This window comes from Polypterus senegalus, chromosome 10 (assembly GCF_016835505.1).
Source record: "Polypterus senegalus isolate Bchr_013 chromosome 10, ASM1683550v1, whole genome shotgun sequence".
NCBI lineage: Eukaryota > Metazoa > Chordata > Cladistia > Polypteriformes > Polypteridae > Polypterus > Polypterus senegalus.
The window spans coordinates 29826498-29848148 of record NC_053163.1 but is presented as its reverse complement, the minus strand read 5'-3'; the positions used below and the strand labels follow the sequence as shown (position 1 = coordinate 29848148).

The 21651-nt window shown below is 37.3% G+C and overlaps 1 protein-coding gene across 3 annotated transcripts in view; it reads right to left on the bottom strand.

Annotated features, from left to right (window-relative positions):
• The window catches only part of micall1a (MICAL-like 1a), a 69213-nt gene that overhangs the window by 17737 nt on the left and 29825 nt on the right, over window positions 1–21651 (bottom strand). Inside the window, exons 3-10 of one of the 3 annotated variants that reach the window (XM_039765599.1) lie at window positions 19414–19555; window positions 15437–15537; window positions 12716–12849; window positions 10843–11441; window positions 10613–10676; window positions 10009–10379; window positions 9065–9516; window positions 8795–8926 (exon numbers count right to left, since the gene is read on the bottom strand). In XM_039765599.1, the coding sequence (XP_039621533.1) occupies window positions 8795–8926; window positions 9065–9516; window positions 10009–10379; window positions 10613–10676; window positions 10843–11441; window positions 12716–12849; window positions 15437–15537; window positions 19414–19555 (1995 nt within the window). The remainder of the gene's footprint in view (window positions 1–8794; window positions 8927–9064; window positions 9517–10008; window positions 10380–10612; window positions 10677–10842; window positions 11442–12715; window positions 12850–15436; window positions 15538–19413; window positions 19556–21651) is intronic. The other 2 variants (XM_039765600.1, XM_039765601.1) reach the window with 2 other exon arrangements.

Below are 21651 nucleotides of genomic sequence, written 5' to 3'. Positions count from 1 at the left end.
CCCATAGCCATACACTTAATGCTTTACACAGTCTTTGTAAACATTTCATCACAAACTAGAGAGACCATTTTTGTCATTGTACAGGCAACACTACACTCCCATGAATTTCAGCCATTTATGCCTTATTATGTGAATGCTTGATTGATTCTTACGGACTGTATGGCACAGTTTGGCAAGTGACTTACCAATTTCCAAAAGATCCACCTTTTTGTCTGTTGCTGTAATAGCATTTTAAGTTCTCTCTTAGCTTTTAAGGGATTATTTTGGACACTTACTGTAATTGCTTTTTAGGAGTAAGTTCTTCATGGAAACAAAGGAAGCATACAACACAAGTAGAGAAAGAATAAGGTGAACAATGTTCAAACAACGTGCTGGAGTGAGTCTTGTTTTGTGAATGAAATGTGTTAGACCAGGGTCTCCATTTCCAGTCCTGGAGAGCTACAGTGGCTGCAAGTTTTCATTCTAACTCTTTTCTTAATTAGTGACCAGGTTTTGCTGCTAATTAACCGTTTCCCTTTATTTTAATTGAATTTTCTTGAGCCTCTGACTGATGAATTGATTCTTTTTTCATTAAAAGGCACCTAAACATAAATTTCATGTGAAGTGAGCCAACAGATGACCAACTAAGATGGGGCCTCAAACTCCAACCAACTTCACTTCACTCACATTCTTAATTTGAAGCCAATTCTCCTTGTTAATCAAACCCATTATTTAATTCCATGGTGTTCATTCTGCCATGGCAGACATTTCCAAAACTGTTGATTTTCTTTTTTAAGAGCACTGTCAAAATGTTATGTGGACCTGAGCAGATCAACATTACTGAGGCCTTCATCTTTCTTTATTTTCACTTTATTGTGTGATGGATGCAGGTTGTTTTTTACGTGTTGGTACATTTTGTGTATTAATATTGTTTGGTTGCTAATTAATTAAAAAATAAATAATTAAGGGGCCTGAGTCTTAAGATGTGCAATAATTAGAACATTAGAACACTCTAGACGAGAACAGGCCATTCTGCCCAACAAAGCTCGCCAGTCCTATCCACTTATTTCTTCCAAGAAAACATCAATTCGAGTTTTGAAAGTCCCTAACGTCTTACTGTCTACCACACTACTTGGTAGCTTATTCCAAGTGTCTATCGTTCTTTGTGTAAAGAAAAACTTCCTAATGTTTGTGCGAAATTTATTCTTAACAAGTTTCCAACTGTGTCCCTATGTTCTTTATGAACTCATTTTAAAATAACAGTCTCGATCCACTGTAGTAATTCCCTTCATAACTTTAAACATTTCAATCAGGTCACCTCTTAATCTTCTTTTGCTTAAACTGTAAAGGCTCAGCTCTTTTAATCTTTCCTCATAACTCATCCCCTGTAGCCCTGTAATCAGCCTAGTCGCTCTTCTCTGAACCTTTTCTAGCACTGCTATGTCCTTTTTGTAGCCTGGAGACCAAAACTGCACACAGTACTCCAGATGAGGCCTCACCAGTGCATTATAAAGGCTGACCATAACCTCCTTGGACTTTTATTCCACACATCGTGCTATATAACCTAACATTCTGTTAGCCTTCTTAATGGCTTCTGAACACTGTCGGGAAGTCGATAGCTTAGAGTCCACTATGACTCCTAAATCCTTCTCATAAGGTGTGCTCTCGATTTTCCAACCACCCATTGTGTATTCAAACATAACATTTTTACTTCCTATGTGTAATACTTTACATTTACTGACATTAAATTTCACCTGCCACAAATCTGCCCAATTCTGTATGCTATCCAAGTCCTTCTGTAATGATATAACAGATTCCAAATTATCTGCTAATCCATCTATCTTGGTATCATCTGCAATCTTAACCAGCTTGTTACTAATATTCCTATCATTTATTTATATATTTATTTATTTTTATATTTATATAAGGGGCCTGAGTCTTAAGATGTGACCCCTGTGGAACACCACTCTTAACATTGGCCAGTTCTGATGAGGTCCCTTGCACCATTACCCTCTGCTTCCTGAGCCAATTCTGCACCCATCTAAAATCATCACCGAGAACTCCGCACTTCTTTTAATTTGATGCCCAACCTCTCATGTGGCACCTTTTTAAATGCTTTCTGAAAGTCCAGATAAATATAAGCTCCACTTTGATCGTATCCTTTTGTTGCCTCCTCATAGAATTCCAGCATGTTAGTAAAACACGACCTCCCTCTTCTGAACTCATGCCAACTGTTCAGAATAACTCCTGTCCTTGCTATGTGTTGCTCAATCTTATCCTTAATAATTCCTTCCATTAATTTTCCTGTGATGCATGTTAAGCTTACTGGCCTATAGTTGCTTGGATCTGCCCTGTCATCCTTTTTATATAATGGGATGATATTTGCCATTTTCCAGTCCTTCAGAATCTATCCAGTGCACAGTGACTTCCTAAAAATGTGTGTCAAGGGTTTATATATGTACTCACTAGCCTCCTTAAGAACACAAGGATAAATATTATCTGGAAACCCACTAGCCTTCTTAAGAACACAAGGATAAATATTATCTGGTCCTGGTGATTTGTTTGATTTCATCTTATTTAATCTGAGCAGCACTTCTCCCTCTACAATTTCCAAATCCCTCAGTACCTCCTTAGTAGTTGCGTTTACCTCTGGGAGGTTATCCACTTGCTCACTTGTAAACACCTCAGAAAAATGTAAGTTTAGGGCATCTGCTATTTCATTGTCTGTATCTTTTAATTCCCTTTACTATTCCTGATGCACTTGACCTCCTCCTTAACTGTTCTTTTACTACTAAAATACTGAAAGAATCTCTTGGGGTCTTTTTTTGCCTTATGTGCTATATTCCTCTCCAACTGTCTTTTAGCCTCTCTGATATCCTTCTTAATGGTTGTCCTCATGTTCTCATATGCTCTACGATTAACTTTGCAGTCATCAGTCTTATATGCCTTATACAGCAGTTTTTTCCTTTGCAACTTCTTTTTTAAATCTTTATTAATCCATCGGAGTTTTTTAGTTTCCTATTACTTCCAAATTTAGGTATGTATCTGTCCTGCATTACATGTAAAACATTTTTAAACCTGTTCCACTGCTCCTCGACTGTCTCCACATTTAAAAGCTTATCCCAGTCTATCCTACTTAGACTTTGTCGCATCTGCTCAAAATTAGCCCTACTAAAGTTCAACTTAACAATTTTAGTCTTTGCATCTGTACTCTTACAAAATACTGAGAATTGTATTACATTATGGTCACTTGACCCTAGTGGTTCAATCACCTCTACACCCTCAATTCTATCCTGATTATTACAGAATACTAAATCCAGACAGGCTTCACCCCTGTTGGTGCTTTAACATGCTGTGTTAAAAACAGTCACTGATTACTTCTAAAACTCCTGCTCTTGTGCTCCTCCATCTGTAAGGTTATCCCAGTTAATATTTGGATAATTAAAGTCCCCATGACTATAATATCCCCTGTAAACTTGCCTTTTGATATTACTAAAAGATGTGTGTTGAAATTACTGTCTGAATTGGGTGGTCTATAACACACTCCTAAAATAAGACCTTTTCCCTAATATTTTCCAAGCGAAGCCACATGTCCTCACTAAGATGGGGCTCATCATCCAACTGAAGATGACTTACATTTAAATCCTGTTTGGCATAAACAGCAACCCCACCTCCTTTTCTGTTCTGTCTATCCTTCCTAAAAAATGCCCCTCTATGTTACACTCATCCCCATCTTTGTTATTTAGCCAGGTTTCCGTTATTGCTATAATATCATAATTATGCTCTGCTACATACAACTCCAACTCACTTACCTTATTTTTGATACTTCTAGCATTAAGGCAAGCTATTTTTAATGTGTTAATCCTTCTACATTTATGTTTGCTTAAATTTACATTACTATGCATTTTTATTTCTACACCATTGTTTGTTCTTCCATGTATAGATCTAAATCTGGCCTGTCCTAAACTCCCCCCCATTCCCTAGTTTAAACAATCCTCGACTAGCCTACACATACGCCTCCCCAATACATTGGTGCCCCTCCGGTTCAGATGTAACCCGTCACGGCGGAACAGGTCCCATCTGTTCCAAAAGGAGTCCCAATGCCCCATAAACCTATACCCTTCTACCCTGCACCAAGATTTGAGCCACGTTAAGCCTTCTAATCTCCTCAATCTTACCTGGACTGGCGCGGCACAGGCAGAACCGGAGAAGACTACCTTGTCAGTTCTGCTCCTCAGCTTGGTACCTAACTCTTTGAATTTGGATTGCAGAACTGACAGACTACCCTTATGTATGTCATTTGTTCCAACGTGGACAATGACAACTGGATCCACCCCCGCTCTGGCCAAGAGCCTATCCACCCTTCCAGGGAGGTCTCCCACCTGTGCTCCCGGAAGGCAACACACCATGCGAGACTCTCTCTCTCTGGAGCACACCTGTGCTTCAATCCCCCTAATGATTGAGTCCCCAACTATCACTACCTCTCTTTTTGGGAACTGGTTTTGAGGTGGTCCGTTGGGGCTCCTCAATCCCTGCCTACCACCTCAGAATTATCAGAGTCACCGTCCAGCTCCGAGGACATGATAACGTTAGACACTTCTAATTCTGGGGTTGATGCCCCTGGACAGTGTGCACCCTTTACCTTACGCCTTGTGACCATGACCCACCTATTGCTACCCATCTGGTCTGGAATCTCCTCCTGCGCCACCTTGGGGGTGCACACTCTCTCTCTAAAGGACACCTGGGCCAAGACTGCCAATTATCTATTACAATGCAGGTCAGCCAACTCCTCCTCCAGTTCAGCGACCCTGAGCTCGAGGTGCTGGATCAGCTGGCATCTCTTGCAGATGTAGCCCTCATAGACAACTGGCTCTTCCAAACCATCATCTAAAAAGTCCAACATCCAACAGGACTTGCATTGCACTGGCCTCATTATTAAAATTTGATTTGGGATTACTAAACTGCCTTAACTTTTTTTTTTTCTTAAAATTTTAAATTAAATTAATTAAAATTAAGACAAAGAGTTAATAAGCAGCAAAATCTGGTCACTAATTAAGAAAAGGGTTAGAATGAAAACCTGCAGCCACAGTAGCTTTCCAGGACTGGAGTTGGAGAGCGCCGTGCTAGACTATATGCCATATACATTTTTTATTTTGGAGCGAACAAGTCTGTGTTTCAAATATTTAGTACTAGCCAAACACTTTGGCTTAGCTCGTGATGCTGCTATGAAACAGAAACATGAGACAGATTGGTATAATGAGGCAATATCTAACGTGTAGGTAGCAGCTGGGTCTAAAATGTTTGCCGAGTTAAAAGGGCTGCTAAAAACTAGTTCATTGTTAAAAACGGTATGGCAAATAGTAATTATGTGGTATTCACTGGGGTTTTTAAAGACGCAGTGTTCATCAATTGAAAAACTAAAAAAGCGTGAAAGATGGGAACACACTTATTTATATATTGCATAGAAATGACTAAGATGCAGTCTGCAATTTTAGTTAAACCAATGAGTGATGTAACCAATGCAATTAAAGTTAGTCTTGCTACAGGGCTAATTATGGATGTTTCCACAGACAAAGGGTAGCACACTTCTGTTCACCTATGTGAGATGCTCACAAAACAAAACAAACACTCTTTTTACAGGTAATCTATAATAATAAATTAGGAATCCCAAGACAATTTTCATTTTATATTACTTTCAATTAGGTGTTATTATTCAGCTATTTTTTCCTGAATGTACACATACAAATCACAAATAGCTGAAAATGTGTTTTGTTAACAAAGCTGGTTTGATAAGTCTGATTAGCCAGCTTTAAAGTATGGTTAGAAATAAGATTTTATAAATGAAATTATTTTATATTCTGAAAAATCTCAACATCAGTATGCTCATTTGGCATTGATACCAAGATATAAATGTAGGTAATGTACTAATTGTTATTTTTTTCAATTATAGAAAAAAAAAACATTTTGCACGTGAATGTTATTCCAAATTAAACAGGCTCTGTTAGAATAGTGATGCGAGTCTTCTCCATCCTTCTCGGGAACATGCAATGTCATTTAACTGGCAGAAAGGACACCACTTTAAAAGGTCAACACAGCTCAAATTCTTTAAACCTGGTACCAAGTGCTGCTCCCTATCAGCTAGGAGGCAATTTGGCACTTCTAGTCAACACACTGTGTCCTTTCTCTCACTCTTCTTTGAGTGTCATGCACTTCTAGCACCTATTGGAGGGTCTGTTTTCCAGCATGAAGGACAAGAAGAACAATTGCTTTCTTCTTCTAGGTTGCACTTCTCTCTGATATTAAAATCCCTGCCTGACAGTCTGCTATGGCACCTAGTATAATTATAAGATTTAATGCATGCCGGAAGTGTCTTTATTTTCACTCTATCATGTCGTTTTGAATATCTACTGCAATTGAGGGTCTTTTCTTTCTCCTGGGCCTTTTATTTTTTTTTAAATCTTTTATTAAATTTATTAAAAGCATGTAACACTGTATACAATCAAGTCAAACTTAACAAAACTAAATTCAATTCAGCCTCCACCCATGAGAAAGAGAGGGAAGCCAACAGCCAGAGTAAAACTTTTGAAATTCTGTAGTAAAGACAAAAAGGAGTCCATCGCCCCAATATAAATGCTTATTCTAAAATGTTATTGATTGGATCCTGCCAGGTTTAAAAAAAAAAGCTTTGAACATATCCTCTAAGTGAGAATTTGATCTTTTCCAATTTCAAACACTATACACCATCATTTACCCGCTGACTTATAAGAGATGGGCTAAGATTCTTCCAGTTGTGCAAGATATGTCTATGTGCTAATAGTGAAATAAAGGCAATTACAGTTTGTTTGTCCTTCCCTTTAAGCCCATCTGGGAGTACACGAAACACAACTATTAATGGAATAAGGAGTGATTGTGACACCAAGGCTGTCTGATAAGCATTTAAAACTTTTGTTCAGAATGTTAATTTGGGGGCGGCACGATGGCCTCCCTGCGTGGAGTTTGCATGTTCTCCCCGTGTCTGCGTGGGTTTCCTCCGGGTGCTCCAGTTTCCTTCCACAGTCCACGGACATGCAGGTTAGGTGCATTGGTGATTCTAAAATTTGTACCTAGTGTGTGCTTTGTGTGTGGGTGTGTGTGTGCGCGCCCTGCCCGGGGTTTGTTTCCTGCCTTGCACTCTGTGTTGGCTGGCATTGGCTCCAGCAGACCCCCCGTGACCCTGTAGTTAAGATATAGCGGATTGGATAATGGATGGATGGATGTTAATTTGGTACATGCCCAAAACATGTGGCCTAGTGAGGCAGGAGCTCGACTTCAACGTCCGCAAGTTGGATCTCGCTTTGGAAACATTTTGGACAATTTTAAATGAGACAGGTGTGCTCGATAAAAGATTTTAAGCTGAACAATTGAACTTTAATAAATAAATATACTGTATATATAGCTACAGGTATATATATATATATTAGATAATATAATAATATATATATATGTATAACATACAGCTCAAGGGAATTCTGTACATAGCTGCCTTCCACTCTTTTCTGTAAGAGATCCTTTTCCCACTCTACTCTGGGATCTTTAAAAGGAAGGGATTTTAAAATGGTTTTATATATTATAGAAATTCTGTCCGAGTCTTCAAGACTGATCAATATTTCTTCTGGAATAGAAATAGGTGGGAAGTGAGAAAAATTGGACAGATTTTGATTATCAAAGTTTCTAATTTGGAGATAGTGGAAAAACTGTTGTTAATGGGAAACTAAATTTGGAGTGTAATTGCTCGTAGGATGCATATATTATTTATATACAAATCTCTAAATGATTTAATCCCATACTTTTTCCAAACATTAAAAACTGCAAAGGTTTCAGAGGGTGGAAAAAGGTGGTTATCATGTAGAGATGCCACAGATAAAACATTCTCACACTTGAGGTGCTTCGAAGATTGATTCCATTTTCTGAGTGAATGAAGGACAATTGGTTTGTTAGTATATTGACGATACCTTGTATTTGGTATACTAAGCAAGGAATATATAGCAGTACTTCAGGATTTCATTGCAGCAAGCTAGTGAGTTTTTTTATCTATTTATATCAATGTCTAGGTTTTTATAGCTTGTACTGTATATATTTGCTGCCCAGTAATAAAACTGAAAATTGGGTAGAGTCATGCCACCTTCTGATTTAGGTTGTTGTAGAGTCACCATTTAGACGCATGGATATTTTTAATTTCAAACAAATAAAGTTATAATTGAATCTAATTTCTTAAAAAATTATCTGTCTCCTGGGCCTTTCTAAGCACCATCCTTACCCTGTGCAATCCTTTTCTCCCTAGGCATTCCACTGCCTATCAGGCAGCCAATCACATCGTACACATAATTCTGAGAGGTATGTATCATGATTCAAACTCAAGTTCAGCTAACATATAAAAATATAACATCTCAAAGTATTTCTGCTAGTGATAAGAATGTGATGCAAAGTTAGACCGTCAAAACCATTACCATTCATCATACCACAGAAAAACATCTTAACACAAATAGTAAAGAGAATAGACATATGCAGTACTTAAGGCAAGAACAATGGAATTGTCTACCAATATCAAAACAATGCAGACATTATTTTAACCAAATGACAGACTGATGACATAATCTGCTTTTGAAGACATACATCATTTGTGGTACAAATTCAGACTTTTTACTTGTTCTTTTCACCCACTCTTTCAATTTCTTGGAGTATCTTTTTACTGTGGTTCCTTAAAAATCTGTGTGCATATTTAAAGTCTCAGTTCTCAATGTTACCCAGTTTCTACTCCTCTATTAAAAAGACCAACCTTTCTCTTGATAAGAGGAAATCCATGTCCTGGGGCAGGTGGCCGGGCCGGTTTTGGGCCTTTTGGAGTGTTGCGTTGGGGAGACACCACAGGAGAAGATTTTCTGTTAAAAGGGTTTTCTTTACAAGAGCTCTAAAAATCATAGAGAGATACACAATAATTCATTTCTACATCTTCTGACACCATCTGAACTATGAAATTTAAAAGTAAAAAAAAAAAAAAATCAAGCAGGGAGATACATTGTACCAATTTCAATGTGTTTTAATATACCTTCTGATGCACAAGTTTGGGTGCCTGTGATGATAGTGTGCTTGATTTTGAAGATGCTGTATTATCCACTGGAAACAAAACTGAAATTGGGCTAGGTGTTGTGGGAGGTCGTGGTGGAGGTGGACGTGCTGCTCTCATACTTGTGCTACGAGTAGCTTGTGGTGTGGCTGGAGCTGAGCTGGTATTCATTGAAGGAACAGTAACATTAGCTTGGGCAGGAGATTTGTTTCCGGTTACTTGATGAGCACCAGCTTCAGAAATAACTTTTGCTGAATGCTGGATATCTGGCCCACTAATGGTTGGTTCAGAGATACTTTTTGTGACAGGAGATTCAGGTGCTGAAGGCGAACCACTACCGTCAAGTGGAGACTTTGCCAGCATTTCAGAAGAAACATTTTCTATACTTCGAGCAGGAGATGGTGTGGATGATGGTGGTTCTGAATGGGATTGAGCTGTAAACAATAATATTAATTTTAAGTCAAACTTAAAATATAGGAAAAATGATAGTTTCAGTGGTGATTTAACAGAGCTTTTAAACAAGAGTATTAATAAAATCTTGATTATATGATGTATTTCATAGTAACTGAAAAAATGAATGACTAATGAAACATTGACATAAAGAAAAATACATACTGTAAGCATTACATGTACAGCCAAATAGTAAACTTACACCAAAATGTACAAATTTAAAAAAAGCTTTAAAATCGATTTCCATACAGGTTACAGGTGCAGTACGAAACCAACTGTTAAATAAATAATTAGGTAACCAAGCTAACTTAAAAAAAACAAACCTTGCTAAATGGCATTTTGTGTTCTTCACAAAATTAAAAACCCTAATTGTAAATCACAAATGCCTCATACAGAATACACTGGATCCTGCTGTAGGAGAGGTGGCACAGTTTCTGGAAATTGATCATATAGGTGTTTGCTCAGACAGAACTCACCCGAGAATGGTGTAGGTGGTACCTGTGGTGCAAGTCGCTTTTTTATTTTTGGGCTACTAGTGGGAGTAATACCATACCATGGGTGAGATGGTTTTAGTGATCCCCCAGCTGGTACTGGCTTAGCCTTGCCCAAATCTTCCTCACCACCCTTTTCAGAATCATCATCAGCTTCCTCATCTTCAAATGGGTTTAGGGAATGGGAAGATACTTCAGGGACTTGCACATTTTCTTTAGAAGCAGGGCCAGTAGGTGGACATGCAGCTTTTCCTCCAGCAGGAGGAGGGGGCGGAGGAGCTGGCTTTTTCTTCTCTGACTGAACCAAGGCCATCCATGGTGGATCCTTGCAATGACCTTCAATTCCTATCTTATTTCTGTAAGACAAAATACCAGATCATTAACAGAGCAAAGAGCACAAACATTACCATTTGACAATATTTCATATGCTGTAAATGTTATTACATACTGTATTTACTTAAATATTTTAACATTAACAAATTAAGCCTCAATATAAAGCAAAACAAACTTCTTAATAACACACTTTTAAAACAATCATTAGGCTCAAGAATCCATTGCTATATATGATGGTTACCTATCAGAAGCTTACCTGAGGGGAGACAGGGATCGTTCACGGGGTAAAGGAATATCTCTACTGGGATCTACAAGGGCTCCTATTTGTGAGATAGAAGGAATCGAACACAAATTAACTTTTTATCCAAGATATGTCCATGAACTAGTACTGTTTATAATTTAGTACTCAGAAGTGTAGGATCAAACTTGAATCACATTTTAAATATTTATTTTAACATACATACAAGTCATTTTGGGTTAACTTACCATTCATTTCCTGGGGACGACCCCCTCTAGAACTTGTTTCTACTCCTGTAACACCACTCTGTCTGGGTCTTGGTACTGGCCGTGCTGTTGGAGACGGCATATTAGGTTCAAGGACCTTTCGAGGTGCAGGTACCGGTCTGGTTTCCGATACATCAGTCTTTTCTGGCAAAAAAGTCTCCCCGTTGGCTATACCCAACTGTGGCTTTTCTTTCTCTTCACCTTCTTCATCTTCAAAGGGGTTGGAAGAAACCTCAGTTTTAGCACTCTCTTGCTTTTCCTCCTCAGCTGTTCCAGGAACATGTATTTCTGTTTTTACTCTATCCAACTGTGCACCATCTCTTGGGACTGAAAATCGTTCAGCAAGTCTACGTGCTGAAAATGGCTGAGATGTCTCCCTGCCAGATGGGGGAGTTTCTGGTACCATTTCTCCCGCAGCGGAGGGTGAGGCATCTCTGGTTAATCCTAAACTGTTGCTGAGGTCAGGCCGCCCATTCTGATTTATTCCTGTCTTTAAAAAGTGATGTGTGCAAAGAAATGTACCCAGCTCTGATCCTGCTTTGTACGAACCTGGAAGTAATGTACTGCTGCATTCTTTACATCTGAAAAGAAAAAAAAAAACAAAACTTTTTTTTATAGGGTGGGATGTTGGTGTACTGGTTAGTGCCATAGCTTCAGAGGCTTGGATTCAAATCCTGGTCTGGATGATGGCTATGTGGAGACTACAAATGTGTTAATTTTCAAGTGGGTTTTTATCAAAACACCAAGGTTTGCTCCTATTTCCCAAACACATGCAATTTAGGTTTATTGGCAACAAAAACTGGCCAGCTGTGAAAAGATGTAGGTATGTGTAAGAATGTGCCATAGACACATCTACTCTTGCTCCTAGATCTACCAGGACAGGCTATTTGAAAAATTTATAAATTATAATGTCCCAATGAAGTAATTTAAAGGGAAACTCAATTTCTTGAAGAAGAAAAAAAGGATGAGATTTCAAACCAATTATGCATATCAATTTGGTATGTTAAGAGACTCTTGTAGCTTTCTACCAAGGTATTCTGAGTTAGCTTTTCTTTTGCCTTAGCTGCCTCAAAAGCTTGCATTTGTAATCTATTTAGTTAGCAAATAAAAGGTGTCATTTCACCCTACTTTCTCCTTTATTAGCTTTTCTTTATAATTAACTTTTGTGGCATACTTTTGTTAAATTGTAATTCAATTCAAGAACATTTTGATAATGAAATTGATCAATCTTTCCACATCACTCATTTCAATTTGATAATCAATTTTCATACCTATCTCTAAATCAAAATAAGTTATAACAGCTAAAATTGTCATCAATGTGTCAGTAATAAATAAGAAATCTTATATTTGGACTAACAGTTACCATTTTTTTTTAAAATAAGAATCTGTACTGTACTCACATTCAAAAAAAATACCTATGAATTACTTTTTACATATAAAAGTAATACATATAGGCCAATTTATATTAATGGGATCTCTGTGTTTTTTTACCTATACCCATAAACTAAAGGAATAAAATATTGTTTTCAACATGGTTAATTTAACTTATCTTCTAAGCTTCCAAATTCAATTAAATTGGAAAAACAAAAGTAACAAATAACATCTTTTCTTCACTGTTCATTTTTATTCCATAACTGGTATTTCCCAAATTTAGTTTGATAGCTGTCAGTATGGGAATTTATGATTTTTTTTTTCATGTGTTTCATAAATAAACATTTAAAATAATTTAACATAAGCTACATTATAAGCTAATATAAAGTTGCCAAAACTACTATTCAGGAGAGTGGACAGTATTCAGAGCATTCTGAGAAGAACAATGTTAATTGTGTAAAACACAGTTTAATACTTTTCTTACCTGAAACAGTTACGATGGTACAATTTACCATCAACCAGGTATCTCTGTACTAGATGAACATGTTTTTTGCAGGTTGTACAAGTGCTGCTTAGTGTTTCACGTTTGGGTGTCTCATTATCGGATATTACAGATGTCTAAGAAAAAGATAAAACATGTCTATAGAAACAACTTTTTAAATAATTATAATCTGAGATATATATATATATATATATATATATGCACACACATATACATATACAGTATATATACACACATATATATTTTATATATATATATATATATATATATATATATATATATATATATATATACACACACACACACACACATACATATATATATATATTATATATATATATATATATATAGTAATCCTCCTCAATCGTGGGGTTTGCTCCAAAACCCCCGATAGATGAAAATCCAGCAAGTAGAGACCATATGTTTGTATGGTTATTTTTATATATTTTAAGCCCTTATAAACTCTCCCACACTGTTAACATTATTAGAGCCCTCTAGACATGAAATAACACCCTTTAGTCAAAAGTTTAAACTGTGCTCCATGACAAGACAGAGATGACAGTTCTTTCTCACAATTTAAAGAATGCAAACATATCTTCCTCTTCATATCTTCCTGCATGTCAGGAGCAGAGAATGTCAGAGAGAGAGAGAGAGAGTGTGAAAAGCAAACAATCAATCTCTATATATATCTCTCTGACATTCTCATATATATATATATATATATATATATATATATATATATACACACACACATACACTGCTCACAAAAATTAAAGGAACACTTTAAAGAAACACATTAGATACATCAGATCTCAATATGAAGTTGGATATCTATACAAATAAAGACAGGTCTTAGGAACAAAAGGATGCCAAGTCTTTTAATGGAAATAAAAGTTTTCTTCCTACAGAGGGCTCAATTATGTAGACACCCTAAAATCAGAGTGAAATGAAGATGTGGCAGGCTAGTCCTTTTTTTCAAAAACTTAATTTCTGCTACTCAAAATGCTTTTCAGTATCTTGTGTGGCCCCTACGAGCTTGTATGCATGCTTGACAACGTCGGGGCATGCTCCTAATGAGATGACGGATGGTGTCTTGTGGCATTTCCTCCCAGATCTGTATGAGGGCATCCCTGAGCTGTTGTACAGTCTGAGGAGCAACCTGGCGGCGCCTAATGGACCGAAACATAATGTCCCACAGATGTTCTATTGGGTTTAAGTCAGGGAATCGTGAAGGCCATTCAATTGTTTCAATTCCTTCATCCTCCAGGTACTGCCTGCATACTCTTGCCACATGAGGCCGGGCATTGTCGTGCATTAGGAGGAAACCAAGGATTTCATCTCGATACCTTATGGCAGTCAGAGCACCATTTCCAACGCAGTAGATGTCTGTGCGTCCCTCCATGGATATGCCTCCCCAGACCATCACTGACCCACCACCAAACCTGTCATGTTGAACGACGTTGCAGGCAGCATATCGTTCTCCTTGTCTTCTCCAGACTCTTTCACGCCTATCACAGCTGCTCAGGGTGAACCTGCTCGCCTGTAAAAGTACAGGGCCAGTGGCGGACTTGCCAATTCTGGTGTTCTTGAGCAAATTAGTCGAGCTCCACGGTGCTGGGCAGTGAGCACAGGGCCCACTACAGGACGTCGGGCCCTCAGGCCATCTTCATGAAGTCTGTTCCTGATTTTTTTGGTAGAGACATTCACACCAGTGGCCCTCTGAAGGTCATTCTGTAGGGCACGAGCAGTGCTCAGCCTGTTCCACCTTGCACAAAGGAGCAGGTATCAGTCCTGCTGATGGGTTGAGGACCTTATACGGGCCCTGTCCAAATCTCCGAGAATAACAGCCAGTCTCCTGAAATCTCCTCCATGTTCTGGAGATTGTGCTGGGAGACACATTAAACCTTCTTGCTGCAGCACGTGTGGATGTGCCATCCTGAAGAAGTTGGACAACCTGTGCAACTTCTGTAGGGTTAAGGAATCGCCTCATACTGCCAGTAGAGATAATTACTCAAGCCAAAACTAGCACGAGTGGAAAACCAGCCAAAACAGATCAAGAGGGAGAAACTTGAAATGACCTCCACATGTAAAACCAGTCCTGTTTTGAGGGTTTTCTAATTGTTGCCACTTTAGTGCACCTGTCGTTAAGTCCATGAACACCAATACAGCTGAAAGTGATTAACAATCACCTCAGCTGCTTAACCAACCAGAAAATTATCAGACAGATTTAATTGATTTCATGCCAGGCCCAATAAAAAAAATCTTCCTTTAATTTTTGTGAGCAGTATATTATATGTATATATGTGTGTGTATATATGTGTGTATATAAATATATATATATATACACATACACACACACACATATATACATATATATATATACACATATATACACACACATATATACACACACATATATACATATATATATATATATATATATATACACATATATATGTATATATATACTGCCGGCTTCCCATGCCGGTCCGCACCGCCAGGAGGAGCTCTCCCGACAGCAGGATCGTGCCCCGAGTTCCAGCAGGGCCTTATGGACTATGTAGTGTTTTTACACAGCCCTGCTGGATATCTTGGGGACCACCAGGAGTCGCTGTAGGGATATATATATACACATATATATAATATAATCTGATATACACACACATACATATAAAAAAATAGAAATCTTCATAAGTATGTTACCCTTGTCTCATCTCTTCTTTCACTAGAGGCAGAGGTTGGCTTCTTCAGTGCAGGTTCATTGTGTGTTGTACTTCCTGGCCTCTTCATTGAGGTCGGCCCTGCTTCAAGAAAGCAGTAAAATTACAGAATTGACAAAATAACTATTTTAAAATAATACAGTTTTTCTCATTCAGAACATTAACAAAACTACCACAGACTGGGATTTAATTTTGTGTTCTTTCTAAACACTATGCACATTAAAAGCAATACTGAGGTTTAATTAGATAACTGGCCTGCCTCTCCACAACATATGAAATAAAGTGACTTAACATTTTGTATAGGCAATGAGGAACGATTGTCACAACTGTAATAAACTGCCTATTCTAGGACAGTGCTTCTAGTTTTGTTATGAGTAGAGGAATGTGACTTATTTGTCAGTTACTATGAATATTTTAAGGAACTAAACTTGCACAAGCTACTTCCTTTCAGGCTATTTTCATGGAAACCAAATAAAAACATGGTTTTAACAGCATTTTAGCAAAAACAGGTTGAAATAAATATTACAGCCAGGCCACAGATGTCAATTACTAGAGATCAAGTACTAAATTAAATAAAACTGTAGTTAAAAAAAAAAAAATCATAAAACCAAAAATACACAGGCTACCTCTTGTAAGTAGCAAGGAAAATTTGCAGGATAGGAGAATTGCTTTAAAATACTATAAACAGAAATTTAACTTATTTTCAGAGATATAAGACAGCAAGAATGAAATAGACCACTTTGCAAAAATTGACCCAATGCTGATGTACATTAATGTGTAGTGTTGTACTAAAAATGTTTTATCAGCCATCTTCAATGCATGACCAATTGACAGAATTAAGTGCTAAAGGATTTCTCTGATTAAGGTGCCCAGTGGCAGTTCTGCTGCCTTGCAGCAAGGAGATCAGGTTTCATGTCCAGTAGCTCCCTATATGGAGTTTGCATGCTCTCCACATGTTTGTATATGTTTCCTCTGAGTGCATTGCTAGTATATGAAATACAAAGTCTAAAGTAGTATGGCTCTGGTTAAAAAGAATCACTGATACCTAACAAAATGTTAATCAGCTTTGAGTACAATACCAACTGACTTGCCTATGGAGGATGGGAAACAAAGCCTTACAACACTGTACTGCCATTGTTTCCCATACAAATGTTTATTATGATGCAAGCAAATGTAAATTGTTGATTACACACGATTTTGTCGAGAGAGAGAGAGGAAAAAAGCACTGCATTAAAGGGACTCTCTCTACACATTACACTGCATATAAAATATATAATCATTCTTAGAGGTTTTCACATTTTATTGTTATACAGTACTGAATAACTGATATTAATTTGGCTTTTTGACTTTGATCAACAAAAAATAAACTCAATTGTCAAAATGAAAACAGATCTCTGCAAAGTGGTCTATACTGGTTACAAATCTAAAATATAAAACTATTGATTGCATAAGTATTTACCCCCCTTTAAGTCAGTATTTAGTGGGAGCTCCTTTTTAGTGGGAGCTCCTTTTACAGTAATCAAATTATTAAGCCTGTGTGATCAGGTGTGTATCAGCTTTGGACATCTGGACACTGCAACGTTTCGCCATTGTTCTTGAAAATCTACTCAGGCTCTGTCAGTTTGCATTGTGATCCTAAATGAACAGTATTTTTCACATTCTGTCACAGAGTCTCAAATCATTTGAGATCAGGAGTCTGACCTGCCACTCTAGAACATCAACACAGTTGTTCTAAACCAATCCTGTGCAGCTTTGGGTTACCATCATGATGGAAAATAAATCTTCTCCCATGGCACAGGTCTTTGCAGTTAGTATCAAGTTACCCTCCAGGACTACTCAGCATGGTCTTGCATTAATTTTACCCTCTACCCACACAAGCCATCCAGCGTGCTTTGTTACTCGGCTTACACCAAGCAGTGTATAATCTATAATAATATCAAATGTTAATTTTGCTCTCATTAGACCATAGGGCCCTTCTTCAAGCTGACTTCAGGTTCTCCCATTCACCTTAAGGCAAACTCTTGCTGGGATGGGATGTCTTTTAAAAAAAAAACCTCACAGTGATTTTCTCTTTAGCACTCTCCCATAAAAGAGCAGCTGGTGAAGCACCCTTGTTACAGTGGTTGTCTGCACAGTCTTTCCAATCTCTGCCTATAGCTTGCAAGATATTTAGAGAGTTCTCACAGGTCTTTTGGTGGCCTCCATCACCAGACTTCTTGCACAATTACTCATTTTTTGTGGACAGCCTGGTCTAATCAGATTTACAGCAGTGCCATTGCCTATTTCTTAATGACTGAATTTAATTGGACCCTAAGAACTTCAATCCAGCTAATCAACAGACTTTCATGCATTTGTTTGGTCAAACGTTAGGCAACATTTTTTTGAAATTAATGATGTGAATGCAGGGGATCAACGTTTACCAAATCTATAGTTTCAAATTATTTTTCCAATAAAAATACACACTGCATCAATGTACTCAATAACTTCATAAACAATTACTTAAATTTTCATCATTCAATGGGCCAAGAATCAAATCAGGTGTTTGTAGAGGCGAGAGAGGAAACAGTGCTAACCACTAGACAATCCATTATTCCATTGCAAGGTCAAATGCAGAATAAGGTACAGTGCAGGAACCCAACCACGAATCCATACCATTTTCAAGCATAATCAGTTCTGAGCAGGGTCATGGGGGGCTGGAGCCTATCCAGGAAAGCAAAGGGCACAAGGTAGGAACAATCCCCTGGACAGGGTGCCTGTCCATTGTATGGTGAACACATTAAGGCACACAGTGCACACACACAGAGTAGCGCCAAATTCAGTGTGGCCAAATAAATGTTTTTGTCCCTTCTTCTTGAAATAACTTGAGTAATAGGTTGTGGATATTTTGGTTGTGTAGAATACAGATTCCACAATAACAAATCACAGTGATTCTGGTAACTTGTTCAGATACATTTAAAGAAACTAATATGGCAGCCATGGGGAATGGTTTGAGTGAGTGATGGCCAGTATAACTTTCTTATAAGAATCTGAACATCTTCAGTGCCAGTTGCTGTATTTTACATACGTTTTGACAAGTGAACTTTGCAGTTGTGAGTGCATTGCCTATATAAATGGGAAAGCAAAGTAAGTAGGAATAGGTATTTACAAAACATGCCAAAAAAAACAAAAGTTAAAATCCTTAATAATCCTACAAATCCTCCATACATTTCATTTTAGCACAGTGATAAACAATATAATACTGCATTGCACAATAAACCAATTTAAGAAGTATGCTTTTTAAACAATTAAATGGTTTACTGTTAGAAAACATCAACAACTAAAATTCATATTGTGTTCTGGTTTCATTTAGATCTGAATGAATGCATCAACTCTCAACTGTAAGACGCAAGAACAATGAAATTTCATATCTTTATTACAGCAGACTTTATCTTAACTTTTAAAAAAGCTGTGTTTTATCAAAGGAGCATAAAAGGTCAAACACTGAGAAGAAGATTATGAAATGAGCTCCAATCACTTATAACAGAGGAAGCTGTCAATTATGGTCAAACACTGATAAGAAGATTATGAAATGAGCTCCAATCACTTATAACAGAGGAAGCTGTCAATTCACTGTGTTATTGACTTAATACAGAAGTAAATTATTAACAAAGATTTAAAATGAGATAAGTCCAAAAAATCTACTCAAATTCAATAAGAGCCAGATTCCATTTTTTTACAATATGCAAATACACTAAAATCATTCCAGGTCTGCCTAAATCAAAACAAAAATCTAAAAAACTACCTTGTGTGTATCTGTGTCATCCTTTAATGAATAAAATGTAAATCAAAAGATTTAATAACCTATGGCTTGACCAGTGCAGTTGTTTTGAGACATTAGAATTATATCACAGGGATTATTTTCCCCCGAAATGCAAGTGAAAATAAGGGATATTTGGGGAAACATTTTCCAAGTCCTCTTACCATAAGCTTTATTGGAGAAGTAGTTGTAATACTGTGACACATACGTAATGATGCTCAGCCTGTCAGGTACTCGCATGGCTACCATATCTTCAGGGTCCAGTAAAGCCGGGATACCCAACTCTGATTCTGCAACTTCAAAAGCCTTAAAAACAAACAAAAAAAATACATTGTTCTGTAACGTCCTTCAGCAAATACAGGGGGTTGTTGGAGCCTATCCTATCTAATATATAGGCTCAAGGCAGAAACAAACCCTGGACATGATGCAGATCCACTGAAGGGTGAACACACACACCCCAAACAAATACTAGGACCAATTTACCATGGACAATTCACCTAACCTGCATGTCTTTGGATGGTGGGAGGAAGCCGGAGCAATAAACAGGAAACCCACAAAAACACAGGGAGAAAATGTAAGATGCACATAAGAAGGAAACAGGATACACACCCTGGTCTCCTTTCTCTGAAGCAGCAGCGCTACCACTGCACCATTGTGTGCCCCCTTTCCCCAACCACCTTAAACATTCATTCCAAAATTTGATTAAATAATTAATTGGTCTGAGTGGATTAAAAAAGGGATCTTCACATAGATCTATAAAACAGCTTGTAAAAATGTATGGCATCATTTGCAAATGCAAAAAGAAATATTTCAGTTAAACACTGCTGATTACAGAGAAACAGATTAGTCACCAGCTTCCTTTGAAACATACAAATACACTGTAAATAGCGTTAAACCCCATGTTCCCTAAAACTACCAAGTCAAGCAAAATAACTAAACAATAATAAGAATTAAAAAACCTTTGCAAAATTACAAAAGCAACTATTACTTTCAAGTGGAAGGATTAAAGTGCACAATAAAAATAATTAAATATTTATCTAAAATAAGTCATGCTAAAAGTCAGATATCTACTACCAACTACTCACATTTTTTGAAATTCTGTATCATATTAAAACAATGTTTGCCTAAAAAACTAAAATAAGTGCAACAAATGAAGAAACTGATGAACTTTCATCACAGACCAATAAATTAAGGGCAACAATGCTGACAGAAATTTATAAATATAATGTAGCTCTTGCATTTTTCCCCCAAGCATACTGAAACCAGATATTAACAGGCATGATCTCATTTCATGTGACATGCTTGTGGGCTTTACTCAGAGTGAGTCACATAGAACTCATTTTCTCTGCTAGCTTTTGTACTTAAAACTTTGTCACACCATTTCACATACAATCAAGACTCTAACATAACAAAGGCTCTGAGCCACCTGGACAAGTAACATCTGTCTTAGAATTGACTTATGAATCACCTATGTCCCCGCCTGTTGTCAATGCTGAATTCTACTTAAACTTTTGCATGTTTGCTTCTGCCTTTTAGTATTTATCTTTCTCTACAATGTGAGGATAAAAAGTGTTTGGTTGCACTGTAGTTTCTACCTTGGGTTGAGAGAATCGCTGGCTCTTTTTTTGCCATCTGTAGAGGACTAAACAAAGGGATGCCTCTGAATACAGTCTATACAAAGCCGTCCTGGGTGATGTCTCACCAATGAATAATAAGAGTGTAGCTTTGCACTATCTAATACATGACGTTGAGGCTCAGGATGTTTTGTGAGCAGCAACATAATACAGGATGAGGTGTGTGTTGTTTCCTTGTTTGGAGCAGTTGCCAACCATTTAGGCCATAGATGCAGTGTTTAAATTTAGCTCTAGAAGTGTCCTTGTGTGGTAATTTGAACATATACAAATATATTTTAAAAATTCTTGGGGCTACATATATGTGTAATGCCCTTAAAAAGAAAAACAAACTTGAGCTAAAGAGGATATTAAAAGCAGTGTCTTTAAAAAGGACAGGTGAGAAATTCATACCTTTAAATAACAGCTCAAAGGAAAAGATCAGGAGATAAACACTTTACAGGAGTCTAGAGCAATAAAGTCAAGGGAGACAGCAAAATTGAACCAAGAGACGGTTTGTAATTTATTCCAATATCAGAAAAAAAAAGTGCTCCCGCTCTAGCAACCGTTTTAAATTCCAAAATGGTGTTGCAATAAAAATAATACTCATGCATGACGTACATATAAATCATATGCTTTTTTCACAAGAATTATTACACTTTTATAAACATTAAAACATTTTAAAATATGTTGAACACTATTCATTTCTCAAATACTGATAAAAACGTCATGTTAATTAAATGAGGGGGAAGGAATACTGTGAGCTTATGAATGCTACACACTTCTGTCAGC